Genomic DNA, 15,493 nt, shown 5'->3' on the forward strand with positions numbered 1-15,493 from the left:
CTACAACTACCTGAAAGGGGGCTGTAGCGAGGTGGTGTTGGTCTCTTCTCACAAGTCACTAGTGACTGAACAAGAGGAAATGGCTTCAAGATGCATCTTTGGATATCAGAAAAAATGTCTTTACTGAAAGAGCAGTCAGGCATTGGACCAGGCTGCCCAGAGAGGTGGTAGAGTCCACCATCCTGGAGGTGTTCAAAAAACACGTAGACATGGCACTTCAGGGCATGGTTAATGGAGACATGGTAGTGTTGGGTTCACAGTTGGACCTGATGATCCTAGAGGTCTTTTCCAACCTTAATGATTCCATGATTCTGTTTTGTAGCCTGAACCTACATGGCTATGAACATCCTAATTCTTACTTCATTCTGTACTAGAGCTAAATCACCTGTTGGTGAGTATATACATGGGCACTAACTCATTCCTTTAGTTTCTGCCTTCATCATAGGGAAATAATATGTAAATAAATAAAAAGAACAAGAAAACTTTTAGGTCACTTTTGCTTAAGCATATTGCTGTGCATCAATGCTTGCATGAGGGGAGAGGGAACCTTTGCTCCTGAAGAGCAGGAACTATGTTTAAGAAGTATCAGACAAAAATATTACAAATAAAAGTAAAAGGATAAAGAAAGGGCAGTTAAAGTTTCATTCTGTATGCTTTATCTACCTAATTCTTTCAAATACTTCAGTATACAGAATTAGTATATATAAATTGTTGAGGCCTTTGGGTAAATTGATCTATAAAGTGATTCCTGTCCTGAAAAGAAAATACACTGAAAAAAAATACATTGTAATATTATCTCCAGAATTGAGCAGTAGAAGGAAAGCCAGAATTGCGTCCTCTGTCTTAGCTTCCTTTTGGTGCACATCTGTGATTTTTTTAGAAGGCTCCAAATGGCTTCTGTCTTTCACTTACAGAATTCAAACCGGCATTTTTTCAGCTTGAAACCATCTCTAAGAAGCTAACGATAGAACCACCAGTTGAGTAGTTGGAAGAGAACAATTTTGGTTTAAAAATAAAAAAATCAGGAATCCTCTTGATCAGGAAAAAGACATCATAGCCGACGTGGTACAGCTAAGCATTTGAGTGACTCTGCACACAGAAAATTTAGCAATCAGCATACTAACTTTCAGTATTCAGAAATTTCCAGAATCACAATATTTAACAGGCTATGACCATCTCTACATTTAGACTGGAGATCATGAGCTTACTCCATCAATTATGACCCCTTTTCCTAAAAGGTGGCTTTGTAGCTACTTACTCTTGATGTCTAATATCTCAAAATTAAACACTTCCATTTCAGAATTTCTCCTCTTCAACTGAAGCAAGACCATGTTAAAAAAAACAACCAAGATGATTCAAGAAAGAATATTTTCTGTGTGTCTTCTAGAGACAGAAGATATGAGTCTGGCTATCCCCCTACCTTACTCTACCTAAATTAATAAAAAAATCTTTGTTGAAACTGCATTAATTAGTGCATATTAAACCTTTTTACCTTCCTAGTTTATATAGCAAGCCTGAACCCTGATAAAAAGGCTGAGGAATCCTACTATCAGAGGCTGCCCACTCAAGTTTTGGGAGCTCAAATCGAAGCAAAAGCTACAAAATATTTTCATTTTCTCATTGGGTATGGTAAATGCCAATGCCTCTTCAAATGAGTCCAGAAATCTTTAGCTTGATTATTAGGAAACTGACTAGGTATCGTCTGCCTGTTTCTTCCCCATCTTGTGTCTGAAACAATTATTACACTAGATATGGCACTGTGTTAGTTATAGCACTAAAAAAAAAATCAGTTTTATCGCCTAACTCAATTTGATGCATATATGTATGTATGCTTCAGTTAAGAAATAATATGTATATCTGTTGCAACATTATATTATTCGTTGTGTATTAAAATATCTCAAGTGACATGGCATTTACATTACAAGTGTAAAAACAGTTATATGCAATCAGCAGTAATAGTATTTGCTAGGCAATAAGTACTGGGCATTTATTTCAAACTCAATACTTACAATCCTCCTTCTAGGAAATTACAGACATTTTCATCACGTTTCGAAACTAAATGGAAAGTTTCTCTGATAATTTGTTGCTGTGTATCTTCACTCTATGAAAGAAAACATATTTTGCTATCAGGCTACAACGGATTAATTAACAATGCACAGCACACACAGCTAATAAATAGAACATAAAGTGCATCAGCACCCTCAAACTATCTACTTCTGAAGCTTTATATCTGCTGATTGACAAGCTAAGTGTTGTTTTTGTCATTTCAACACAAAAAAGACATTTTTACAAGTTAAGCTGCAGAATACATTACTGATGAAAGACCTGTGAAAAAAAGATTGTTTTTAAGAAACTTCTAAAGAAAACCTATTTTAAAATAGTTTCTTCAAATAAACAGGAAGTCTGCTCAAGTATTCTGAATTTTCTGTGTCTCCACCATAGCCTGAACAACTACAGACATGCTTTGAAACTACTTTGACCCATGAACAAGGGGGAAAACAGTCTCAAAGGGTTAAAGGGGGTGGGGAAGCTAAAAATCCCACAATACATAACTCTCCCAGAAAAAGCTTAAAATATAACAGCATCATGAGCAACAGTTTCTTCTAAGCCATTAACTTTCCTCCTAGTGGATAAGAAACATCACTTCTGAGTTTGAATTCACTTGATTCTTCCTGAGTCCCCACTGTGACCCCATCATTCCTGCACACTTGCTTTTGCTACCCTTCTGTAAGAATGGACTCATTTTTATAAGTCTCTACTTCCATACTCAAAGAATGTAGATAGGATTCCTCAAATCCTGCATTTGTTTTATGGCACAAAACCCTAAATTTATCAAGCATAGACAGCTCTCATCCCTGCCCAGGCATGTAGGTCAGCATTTTAAATCGTTGTATGAACAAAGACTCTAAGCAAAACTGGCACACATATCTTAAAAGTGATTTCAGCTAGAACAGTGCAGCACCTTGCATGACTTCTAAGCAAACAAAGCCTGGCATTGGTGTGGTCTGCACTCGTCACCTTAAATTCATGTGTTAATTTACAAGCAACTTCTAGAATCCACAAATACATCAGCAAAAAGCTCCATCAGAAGTAAATTGCTCCATAAAACACAGAACGAGAAGTGCAGGTTCCTCAGCTTCTACAGTTTGTGTTCCTTAAATCGTGCCTGCATTGTTCTGCTGCAGTTATCTCAGTTACTTCTCCCATATTTTCTGTGGTAGCTGGAAAGAAACAGTTTGTCTTTTTTCCTTAAGAAACTGAGATACTGAGTTTGTGAAATAACATTTGTTTCCAGAATCTGCCTTTACTCACAAAGTTGTTCAGAAACTTATTTTTAACTTTGAAATTATGGCCACGGGTCTATATTTTGAAACATAAAACCATGGCACACCCATCTTCCTATTTAATTGCCATTACTTATTATTTTGCTACCTAATTGCAAGAGATTATTAACTTCATTTTACACAGGAGAAACTCTTTTCCTTCTCATATGTATCAGGGAAAGAAGTTACACCCATTCTCTAAGTTTTAGTATCATGAAGCAAACAAACACACACCTCTTTCACGTATCTGACCAAGTCAATCTCTCTAGAAAGCAGGAGATGCTTTCACTTGTAGAAAAAACCCAGAGATTTGCCTCCAGTAGTGGTTCAATCAGCATCGAAGTATGCATAAGTTTCAAAAAGCCCACAAATAAACCTGCCTTATTGAAGTCACACACAGAAAGATGATCAAGACAATTGCACCTGTTTTTGTGCACCACAAAGCTTTAGGGAAATCTCCTAATCATGTAGTTTCTTAGTTTAATTTTATATCACATTTTCAAAGTGCCAAGGCGTTCTGTTTATACAGACATATTACCCTACTTTAAGCATTGAGGATTTATTCTACTTCCCATTATGAAAGTAGCAGAGCAGAAAGAAAAATCTGGTATCCTCCTGCCATTCAATCCTCTCCTTCCCCAGCTTCTTCTCCCTCCCAAGACTTTGATTACACAACAGTAACAGAAGACACAAAAAGATAATTACATTTGAATGGAAAATGAGAACAGACGTTAATTGTTTCACATTAATGCAAGTTTTGCATACCTTTCCAAAGCCTTTCATCTAGCCATTTAATTGTTACCTCCCCATTGACAGGAAAAAAAAACAAAAGAAACAACAACAAAAAAAAACTTCTTCAGAAAGTTACCATAGCTCTGCAGTGGAAGTTATCAAGAAGAGAGTGGGGATGCACACAAGGGGAATGCTTATCAATACGTGTAGGTGAGAATATTCCATTTTAATTTTTATATTAGAAATGGTAAACAAAAGACAGCTGCTTGTTAACCCAGACTGATGAGAAAGAAAAAAACAGGCTCATAAACATATATTAGAATTTCCCAATATTGCCTTTCTAAGGAGAAGGGATCAAATTCAGTCACCCATAGCAATGACCTGTATCAGTTGCGCTCCTTTAATCAAAAGCCTGACAGTGCAAACTGAAGTGTCACAGTCATCATTTCTGCTCTCAGTTGTAGAAGATACATCCCTTCCAATAAAGTTAAATATGATTTCTGTAATAGCCAGAATTGCAAGTAAGTGGTCACAAATCCAAGTAAGTAATACCGCTACTGAAGAATAATGTTTTGCCTACCTAAGTCTGGGAAGCATCAGTTCTTTTATTGTGTTTTAATGTCCAAGGTAATCCCAAGCAGACCTTAGCCTATTTGCTAGCAAGTACAGTACATGATCAAACCATCACCTTAAAAGCTTGTATCCTGGAATTACATCAAGTGTTTCCACGTTATTTTGTAATTCCCTGTGGCTGCACTCTCTCTTCATTCAGATCAAGTGCTCATGCTGCGTTTTCAGACCTGCTTTACTACTTGCCCTATCTAGCGTAAGACAATATACTTTCTGACTTCATTACGTTCCTTTTTCATGTAAACGTGAAACTTTACAGTCCTCTGAAAGTTTCCAAAGGAAAAGGCTCTGCTTATGGAACCTATGGGTCCCGTAAAACTTATCTTCCTGATTCTAAACCTCTGCCACGGCATGGAGACCGGCAGCAGTACACCAGAGGGGCCGCACGCCGGGCTGAGAAGCACGGCAGAGATCCACAGAAGGGCTTCCACAAATATGCTCAGAGAACCGGGCCTGCCGTCCACCGAGCCTGCCTTCCCTCACCTTCCGTGCTGCTGAAGGGCAGCTCCCAGCGGAAAGAACATCGGCTGCGATAAACGGCTTGCTTTCAATCCGCGCTCGCCCTCACGGCCGGCTCTCACCACCCTCCATTTCCCCACGACGCCGCCGGCGCGGCGGCGCGGCCGGGCCTGCGCACCCGGACAGACACACGCACATCCCCCGCACCCCCCACGGCCGCGCCCGCAACGGACGGGCCCGCGGACGGGCCGGCCCCCCCCAAGCCCCGCCCCGCCCCGCCCCGCCCGTACATAGCGCTGGTAGAACTTGGAGAGACGCGGCTTGCCGTGGTTGTTGAAGATGAGGATGGCTTTGATCATGGCCGGGCGGGGGGGGAGGCGGCGGCCGCCGGACTCGCTACGCTGCACCCTGCTTCTTCTTCTTCCTCTTCCCCGCCCTCTCCTCCCCGCCCCCCGCTCTCGGGGCGGCGGCGGGTCGTGCGCACCACTTCGCCGGCGACCGCCGGCCCTTCGCGGCGGAACTGCCTGCCGCACGTGACGCGCCCCTCCCTGCCACCTGACGGGAAGGGCGGAGTCCCGAGTGGGACAAAACGCCTACGCGCTGGCGTCACTTCCTCCTGCCAGGCGTGGAGCGGGATGGCGGAAGCGGAGGAGCAGCTGACCTCCTCGCCTCAGAGCGAGGGCCGCGGCGAGGGCGGGGAGGACGCCCCGGAGGGTGCGGGTGCCGGCGCAGGCGCGGCGGGGGCTGCCGACGCTGCCCTGCCTCCCGCCGGCTCGCCGGGCACCGAGGAGCCCGCGGGCGACACCAAAAAGAAAAGTAACGGGGCGAGGAGTCGCTGTAGTGGGTGGGAGGGCGGGCTTCGCGCGGTGATGGGCAGGTGTGCTGGCCAATGGGTGGTGGGAGCGGCGGCCCCGGCCAATGGGGGGCGGGGCGGACGGCATCCTCACCGCGCCCCTCCCCGCAGTTGACGTCCTGCTGAAGGCCGTGGGCGACACCCCCATCATGAAGACGAAGAAGTGGGCCGTGGAGCGGACACGCACCATCCAGGGCCTCGTCGACTTCATCAAGAAGTTCCTCAAGCTGATGGCCTCCGAGCAGCTGGTAGGGGCCCGGCGTGGCACGGCGTGCCCCGCGGGTCGCTGGGGCAGTACCCTGTGTCCGGGCAGTCACACCCAGCGGGGGAGCTGCCTGGATGCAGGCGACGGTTCTTGGCAGGAAATTGGGCGCGGGGGCGGCTGTAAAACCCTTCAGAGCACGCACCGCAGCCCAAGGTTGAGACGAGCCACAAATTGGGTGCACTCAGGTGCTCAGCTCCAACCTTGGGGCTGCCGAACTGTAGAGGTCAGGTATGTGGAAGGAGTGCTTGGAAAAAGTGTAAAGCCTTTGGGGTTGATTTTCTGAATATCAGTGTCTGTTGCTTCCAGAACTTGCTTCTCAAACAGTTTAATTACAGTCATAAGACCAATTTCTCTTGAAATGGGTAGCTTGGAAACGTTTGCAGTTTGATAGTTCGCACGCTACTGGTACTGTTTATGTGTGGCTTCCTGTGAAGCCCAAGTGGCCTTCTGACAACATTGGAAGAGCTGGAACAGATTCAGAAATAGGATTGTACCAATTTTTTTGATTAGCAGTAAACTCTTAACATCCATACACTTCAGAATTTTCATTTAAGATGTAAAGTTAAAGCTAGACCCACTAAAATAGTCAAATGTGTAGCTGAAGTGTAGATGAAATCACGCTATTCTTGGTGTGGAGGCTCTTATTTAAGCATATAGGTGTAAATGGTCTCACTGGCCTTCTCCTTCACCTCGAAATCATGAAGGGATTCTTATTCCTGAGGCTTAATATCTGAAAGGAGAGTAATAGTTCAGGTATTTACTGTTCTGAACAGTTTAATTCATTAATTGCCATCTCATTGTCTAAGGAAAAAAATACAGAAGCATGGAGTCTTCTGGCGCAGTTTAAGCTTAAGGCTATACTTCAGGAACAAAGCCCTAGGAATTCTGTGACTCTTCTTTGGAAATAGCACATGATTCCTTACTACATGTTGTCATCTCACACTGCAGATCCCATGACCCTCTTTGATGTCATGGACTAGCTACTATATGCATGTATATCCTTTCAGCAGGAGGTGAGAAGGATGACTTTAAAACAGAACAAAATATTGTTTTGTGACTGCTATTCTGACTGAGCAAATTTGGAATAGCAGGAATGGTTTGGATACTTGAAATAAGAGCAAGAACTAAACCAGTGAGTTCACTGCGTGCTGCTGTGTGGGAGACTAATGGGTCGACTTGCAGGAGGAGGCAGTCAGCTTGCTTTGGCTTGGTCTGGTTGGCCAGTGAGAGTTGACTCCTGGAAGTCATGTTGACCATCTACCCTGAAGTGAAAATACTAATTTGTGGCATTTTGGTGTGGACTCTAAAGATTATAAAATAAATGGTGAGCAGAGGACAGATGTACCCACCTCTGGCTGCAGAATGTTTGTTCTATGTGATCTGTGAGATCTATGGGACATCTCCATCTTTGGTTTCTTTTCTTGCAGTTCATATATGTAAACCAGTCTTTTGCTCCATCTCCAGACCAAGAAGTTGGGACCCTCTATGAGGTGACTTTCATCTTAAATATCCTTTCCAAATGTGTTTAGCAGAATGTGTCAGTACAATTCTGACACATGAAGAAGTCTGTTACTGCCCCTAGCTATGCTGGTAATCTCTTGCACTTAATGTAATGGAGTTTATATTTGCAGATCTGTATGAATCTGATTTAAAGAGACATGACTTCATACAATCTCTGGAAGTGCATTCCTTCGCATGCAGTATGTTGTCATGCCTCCCATTATGATGGAGAAATTTGTTATCAGTAACAGTAGTCCATGACACAGTTTTCTGGTGGGGGGGGTTGTTGTTTGTTTTGCTTCACGTATATGCTAGCCGATGAATAATCTAATGGCTCTTGTTTTGGTTTTTTTTTCTTTCTTGCAGTGTTTTGGAAGCGATGGCAAGCTTGTACTGCATTATTGCAAAACTCAGGCATGGGGATGAATGACAAGCAATACAGTTATTTAGGTGTTGTCTTCAAAAATGGAAAAGGCGCTATCTTTCTTAAACTCAACCTGTAAACACACACAAAGAAGGAATTTTGCATTTCTGCATATGACTACATTTATAAAAATATGCATATGACAGCATAAAAGAAGAGCTATCTAGGCTATCTGATCATGTAGCTTTTTTCTGATGTGCATCTGGGGTACAGAAAGAAAATATGCATCTGCCATCGGTAGAGCAGAGCCAGCATTCTTGCTGCCGAGTTCTCAGTTGCTGTATCTGAGGGGGAACTATTTCATAGTTGTCTGGAGGACTGGGCAGGTCTGTCACTCTCTATGATGTACTGAAGATAAAAGTTCCTTTTTATTAAAAGGGACGTTTATTGTACATGTAGCCTGGGATTTTGTTTATTTCTGATGTGTTGTACATCTGTTACGTGCATTCTGTTCTTTATGAAGGCTTCATCTTGAACATGCATTATCTCATGTCATTGCAAGACAGTGTTTTGATTTTTTTCTTATAACTAATGTGTAGGTATTGATGTATAATCTAATTACTTCACCCCGTGCCTTCATCGTGTTAGTATTGTAAGTGTTTATTGAAGGCTGAATGCTTCAGCGGTTGCCAATGTGTTTATTCTGGCACTGTTTCATGACTAGTGTCATTAGTCAAATCATGAAACTAGCTATTGCATCTTTCAGTTAATGAAGACATAGACATGAAGGGCTAAAAAGCCTACACCATATAGTCTTCTTTGAGCTGCTGTTATTGTCCTGTTTCACCAGCTACATGTTCCATGAACAAAATAGAATGTACTTTATATCCTTTTGCTAAGTCATAACATAATGAGGATTCCTCTTTTTTTTTTTTTTTTTAAATCCTGGAGGGAACTTGATACCTTTACTGGGCTAGATCTTTGCTTTTATTTATTGGAGGGTTTGGGTGCAGGGGTGGTTTTTTTGGGTTTATTTTAAATGTCTGTTGTACAGTCTTTTATGTTGGTTTAACCTGTACTAAATTAAACGTTAGCTGTTTGCTTGCAAAGTGTTGTTATGCTGGATGGCAGTTTTAATCCCTGACATAATCCACTTCTTCAGCACATACAGGCAAAACAGCCTGTTCTAGTTTAAAGCATGCTGTACGTCAGTCTTTAGCTGTTCATTGCTCCTTCACGTATAAGTGGCTCTTATGTGGCCTCTGCAACCTGTGTATTTGATTGTTTGCACCCTTAGAGGACTTCTGGGGAACAAATACACAGCTTAACTTACTGATGTGGCTGCAGATTGCATGCAGCCTGCATTTATGGCACAGCAACACAGGTGCATGCCCTGAATGCTTGCTGCATAAATCGCTTGATATATTTTACCACTTCTTAAGTGGAAAACCTGGATATGTTGGATTAAGTTGACAAGGCAGAACTGGTTGTCAGTTTAAACACTTCAGATAATCCATACTTGTGCCTGCTCAGAACCCCAATCTCATGACTCTTTGTTTAAGAGAACTACTGCAGAGGTAAGCACTCTGATTCTGTCTTCTCAAGGAACTTGCCGTGACTGACTTGGCTCAGTCACTGTGAGGCCAGCATAACCTTGCACAGCCACTAGAGGGTACACAAGGACAAAGGTACTTGCATAGTTTTTCCTAGATTTTTTTTTTCCAGTCTTTTTCATAATATGTCCGCTTGCTGGCCTTACAAATATAAGTAGTTTGTTCTCATGTGTGGCAGTATGTTTACCTAAGATAAGCTGCTGCTCTGGCTCTTGTTAAAGAATGTTCTGTTGGTGCCTTTCACCTCATTTGATCTTAACAAATGAAACTAGTGATACACTGCAAACATGCTCTTCAGAAGTGATGCAGTAAGGTTGGTTTGTATATGTGCGCTATGGGAGCATTTTGTGTTTTGGTTTTTTTTTTAGGGAAAAAAAAGTAAAAATCCACTAGGATCTCAAGGTGGAGGAGGGCTGTAGATCATTGTATCTTGCCAGATAATGGTAGAAGGTTGTCCTTCATGTTAATCTAGAGATAATTTTTATCTCTGAGTTGAAAAAAAGATTTTTTTACCTCAATCCCTTCAAAGGTAATAGTCCAGTAGCACAAAACCCACAGTAATAGTTTGGATTTCTTTTATTCACCATATGCATTTTTGAGTAATTCAAACCTGCCTGAGTTTTTTTAAGATTCAGCTTGTTCCTTGAACAATATTTTATTTATTACTGTTTGCTCCAGCATTCTTCTGCTCTTAAATTTTTCCCCAACCCCAACTAATTATTTCTTGGACCCTAGTTTACTGGTATACAGTGACTACTCACCTGATCCAGCTCTTGCTTTATGTTGCCGGAATGTCCTAAGTGACTGCCTTTATTCTGTTCCTTTCCTTTTAACAACTGCCAGTTACAAATCTACTAATTCCCCCCGTAGCTTCTGTACCTTCCTTTTGGAGACACTTCTCCTTTTTGCCACTTTTCCCTGTAGTTTTCTACCTTCTTGCATCAGGGAGGTAGGCAGGCAGTGCTTGTTTATCTCTGGTAACTCCTTAAGGACAATAGCCTCTCTCTGTCTGGAGTCAGGGTGTGACTGTTTTGAGTGGCAGAAACTTTCCCTTGTGCATGTCCTTAAATAACAGATTAGACTGCAAACATGTCAGGTAAATAACATGTTGAGTGAACAAATAAATGATTAGCAGCACATTACTTGTAGAATTTGCAAAAGACAGAGCTTGGAAAATGTGTTAAATTGTGTATTTTAAAAAGTGACAGTTATAGCATCTAAAATCATAGGTGATCCTGAAATGCTTTAAGATGTATGTACTTATCTCTTCAAAAAGAATAACTCCAGTAAAATGGAAAGACCAGAAGCTTAAGTAGAACATGAAATGTTTTCTGTATGCAGGATATCTCAAGCAAAAGTGTTGACTGTATAGTTTAAGTGACTTCTGTTGCTACAGTGGGAGGAAAAAGGATATGAAAGTAAGGGTTCACCTTTTGGGCAAGTCTCTGAGAGTGGTACAAGACAAAAAAAGTGTACATTTAAGAGTATTGCGTTCCACCCAAAGATGCTACAGGACTGAGATACCAATATTTGTAATATAATTTAATTCACTTGATTTTATGTAATGGAATTAACAGAATAGGCAAATGGGAAATATTAAGAAATAAAGTGTTTTCAGCCTTGTTTTATATTGGATGATCAAGAGAACAAAAACATTCAGGGAACTACTGGAGAGAGTCCAGCGGAGAGCTACCAAGATGATCAGGGGACTGGAGCACCTCCCTTATGAGGAAAGGCTGAGACACCTGGCTTTGTTCAGCCTGGAGAAGACTGAGGGGGGATTTCATCAATACTATAAATACCTAAAGGGTGGGTGTCTGGACAGTGGGACTGGACTCTTCATTAGTGCCCAATGACAGGACAAGGGGCAATGGGCACAAGTCGGAACACAGGAAGTTCCACCTCAGTATGAGAAAAACGTCTTTCCTGTGAGGGTGCCAGAGCAGTGGCACGGGCTGCCCAGGGAGGCTGTGGGGTCCCGTCCCTGGAGACATTCAAAACCCGCCTGGATGCGTTCCTGTGCCCCCTGCTCTGGGTGTGCCTGCTCAAGCAGGGGGGTTGGGCAAGGTGATCTCCAGAGGTCCCTTCCAACCCCTGACATTCTGTGATTCTGTGACTTGATAAGAAAGCATGTTAAATGTGTGTGTTCTTGTTTGAGGAGACCACAGTTCAGCTTCACTAGCATCATACTTAACGTGCTCCCAAGGCTAAGCATCATAAAATTCTACATATTTTTCTTGTTCCTGCTTTATACTTGCTTCAGTAGCCATAATGCCATGAGATGCCAGGTGCATCTCACTGTATTTTAGTCAGAAAACTTTTGACTTGATGCCAAAATATCTAGAGAGACAAAAACCTCATTTAGAGGTTGTTTCATCCTAAAGAGGGTGGTTAAGAAAGGTTGAATAGAACACTTTATTGACTAAAGGGAGATCAAAAGTACGTTAAAAGCTTATGTCAGTCATGCTACATATGTGTATGACATACATTTATGTCTCTAGACTCAGCAGGGCCAGGAAATTTTCTGGTACACCATAGCTCAGTCATCTGTACAGTTAGTTGGTAGAACAGTTGCTGGCACAGATTCTGGCCAGTGCACAATTCACGAGTTGGCAAGGCACTATTTCTTGTGGGTACTTTGGACATGACCAGCCTGTTCTGGAGATTAAAAGGTAAATAATGGGGATGCAAACTGTTCTCTGCAAGTTGGCCTCTGTGCCAGAGGGCAGTCCTTGGGATATTTGTTAGTGGATACACAGTCCCAGTTTCAGGTGAGATTTGATCCCTTGTATGCACATTGGGAAGAAGGGAGAAAAACATTGTGCCTATTTGAACCTCAGGTCAGTCTCAGAACTTTTTGAAAATAGTTCTTAAGCTTTCCCTCCATGTAATCATCACATATATGCTTGCTCTAAATGCCTACCAATAGCTAGATTCTGCAACACTTAAGTATGCAGATTATAGCTGGTGAGGAAGTACTACTTATATATCTCTATTCACTCATACCTTTCCTTATTAGAAGTAGATGACAAACATTATTTAGTAAGAATTAGGAAAACATACAGAGTCCTAGTATCCTTGTTCTGTGTCTTCTCATGGAATGATTCCACATGAAAATTATTTATATCTATAAAATACGTATGAAAATACATATTAATAGGACTGAGTGAATATAGTGTTAAAATATAATTGCATGGAGGGCTTAAGAATATAAAAAGAAAAAAAGATTCAAGTTACATGTTTCAATTGCAAAAATCAGTATATGACATTAAAGCAGACAAAAATGCCTTTCCCTCAAACCCTGTTTGGTTACAGAACTAACAATCCTAGCAACTCCTGGGAACTAAAATGTATTAAGAGCTCTTCAGCTCTGAAACAGGAAACCTCAGAGAAGGGTACCAAACGGAAAACTACACAGTCGATATTGTTAGTGCAAAGAAGACTAGCTGCACTTCAGCTTTCTCATATAAATACCACAAATTGAAAGAAATGGAAACTTAAAGTGTTTTTCTCACAGAGACAAATGTCAATATTTTGTATTTTATGCATAACACATGCACAGTGTACTAACCTCGCACCAGAAGCGAATCAAACTGATTTCTTCCAAGAGTCCTTTCTGTGCTACCTGGTTTAATGCCTCACTGTTTTTCCCTTCAGCAGTATGCATGCCCTTTAGTAACTGTTAGCATTTTCAATGTATGGCACAACTTGGTATGTGGTGCCCTCATTTCACTCACTGATCACTGCATTTTGTAGTCTGATGATGTTTTGCTGTATGACCTATGTTTGATATGATTAGCTTTTTTTTGTGACTCACTGTGCAAGGAGCAGATTCTCAGGCAAAATCTGTTGTGTACTGAGGGATCAATCTCACTTTCCATGTTATGTGACTGAGGAACGTCTGCAGTGCTGTTCCACAGCCCCAGAAGGAGTCATCCCACTTGGATGTAGGGCTCCATGATCATTTAGCTTGGTCTTTCAGAGCAGAGTTTGGGAACTACTGCTTTAGCTGGTGCATTGTTTACAAATAGCAATCTGAGTGATGTCTGCAACAAACATTTACTTACGTTTCCTCCTGATTATAACCTGAAAGGTCTGTTTTGTGCAATTGGTATCCTTCCAAGAGTTCAGAGGCCTTCATATGAAATAAAAGGGATGGAACTCCAAGCGTCATAGACTGAGGCAGTTCAGGTTTTTAGATGCAGGATGCAGTCCTTAAATCACACAAAGCTTAAAGGCAGAGGCAGTAACCCTTTTGTAATGCTTTGGGACTGCAAAACACAATGTTGTATTTCAGTAAGGTGAGTTTCCTTGGCACAGGTTATTAACCTTTTATCTGTATTGTGATCTGTGTGACAAAATGTTCTCTTCTCTTAATCTTCCTCAGAGAGGTATTGCCATAGAGTCATGCAGCCCCAAAACTTGCACTACAGCTGCAGATGCAGATTTTCTCAAAACAAAAAGCACCACACCTCTCTACAAACATAAAGACACTTAGGTGAACAGAAACTTAATACCATTGGTAAAGGGGTGAAAGTCATAGTATCTGGAGGAGATGTAAATGGTCATTACTGGGTTGAAGGGCTATTATCTGCCCTGGCTAACAGACCAAAGAGACACAGTATAGTTTGCTGCAACAGCCTGAGGATTCAGACACCTTGGATCCCACTTCTGACTTGCCCACAATTTTTATTTGGAATGATAACATGCATCATAAAATCCAATGCCAAGCTTCATATTCAGGCCCAATAGGCAGTGCAAAGTGTCTTGACACTGGAGTTCATTAAGTTCATCAATCTTAATTGAAGATTGTCCTCAGTAAGCCAGGAGAAAAACCCTGTGAGCTGCACCACAATAAGAGATGAGGTGCCATATATACTTAGGTACTTCAGCTGGTAAGTCTCTCCTGGAGTTGGATGTCATGTCTGATGATTGCTTGAAGTGCTTACACCTGTCTTGGATAATACTTGAGTGGTTGGGCATTTGTGCATAAAGCAGTTCCTGTGGGTAAAGCCCAAGCACCCATTTTCCAAGAAAAGGTTTTAGCTGTCAGGGTATCAGCAGGAATGGTTTGATGGTTTCCTCTCTGCTTCTCAGTGAAGCTGTGCCATGAAGAATGATTCTCTTTCTGTGAGAACACTGCAGGGTTCTGTGCTTTTCACAAGGGCTGAATAATATGCAATACAGGAAAAGACCTTAGGCCTTTTTGCTTCTTCCCTGGAGCTATATGCTTGCTCTTTCTGTGTAGCCCAAACAATATATATCCACTTTAGGGACGGTGGTATTTGAACACGTGAGTGTGAAGTACCTGTGTGTCACCCTATGAGTGCCATAGTGCCATATTCAGGAAGTCAGGTTCAGGAGAACCAAATGTGATTACATATCTCCTCCAAGAAACACCAAGGTGTGCCATCATTAAGCAAAGCTTAATAGCTCATTTATCAGAGAAACAAGATACAAGACCCTGATTACAGGAACTGATGAATGTAATTCTCGCAGAATTATTATGGGAATATAGTACCTTGAAAACCAAGGACTGAGGGAACTGGTGCTACCTAAAGACATGATAGTCTAGTTTGTGAGGCATGTTGGTACAGTAGAGTTCTGATCAAAAATGATTGTTTCTATAGCTTTTAACATGATTGATGCGTGACCACCCAGGATACCATTGCCAGTGTGCAGTCCAGCTCCTGAGCAACTGAAAACCAGCTGCAGCATTGCATCCTGCGTTGTAAGACATCTAGATGTGAATCG

General features: G+C 41.8%; 2 protein-coding genes across 2 annotated transcripts in view; one reads left to right on the forward strand and one right to left on the reverse strand.

The window, feature by feature from the left end:
* The window catches only part of AP3S1 (adaptor related protein complex 3 subunit sigma 1), a 30,628-nt gene extending 24,982 nt beyond the window's left edge, over nucleotides 1-5,646 (reverse strand). The window contains exons 1-2 of the mRNA XM_064438380.1: nucleotides 5,435-5,646; nucleotides 2,010-2,101 (exon numbers count right to left, since the gene is read on the reverse strand). Coding sequence (XP_064294450.1) covers nucleotides 2,010-2,101; nucleotides 5,435-5,503 — 161 coding nt within the window. The 5' untranslated portion in view covers nucleotides 5,504-5,646. The remainder of the gene's footprint in view (nucleotides 1-2,009; nucleotides 2,102-5,434) is intronic.
* Nucleotides 5,647-5,724: 78 nt separating this feature from the next.
* On the forward strand, nucleotides 5,725-10,102 carry ATG12 (autophagy related 12). The gene is made up of 4 exons (XM_064438381.1): nucleotides 5,725-5,960; nucleotides 6,109-6,245; nucleotides 7,690-7,752; nucleotides 8,129-10,102. The coding sequence occupies exons 1-4, from the start codon at nucleotides 5,780-5,782 to the stop codon at nucleotides 8,186-8,188; spliced, it is 441 nt and encodes a 146-aa protein (XP_064294451.1). The 5' UTR covers nucleotides 5,725-5,779; the 3' UTR covers nucleotides 8,189-10,102.
* The last annotated feature ends 5,391 nt before the right edge of the window (nucleotides 10,103-15,493 follow it).

This window comes from Phalacrocorax carbo, chromosome Z (genome assembly GCF_963921805.1).
Source record: "Phalacrocorax carbo chromosome Z, bPhaCar2.1, whole genome shotgun sequence".
In the NCBI taxonomy this organism is placed as follows: Eukaryota; Metazoa; Chordata; class Aves; order Suliformes; family Phalacrocoracidae; genus Phalacrocorax; species Phalacrocorax carbo.

Excerpts from the sequence above, each read along its gene's own strand:
- ATG12 (XM_064438381.1), top strand. The coding sequence starts at position 5,780 with ATGGCGGAAGCGGAGGAGCAGCTGACCTCCTCGCCTCAGAGCGAGGGC. Across the intron at positions 5,961-6,108 it reads GGGCGACACCAAAAAGAAAA|TTGACGTCCTGCTGAAGGCC; the intron begins GTAACGGGGCGA and ends CCCTCCCCGCAG. Across the intron at positions 7,753-8,128 it reads AAGTTGGGACCCTCTATGAG|TGTTTTGGAAGCGATGGCAA; the intron begins GTGACTTTCATC and ends TCTTTCTTGCAG.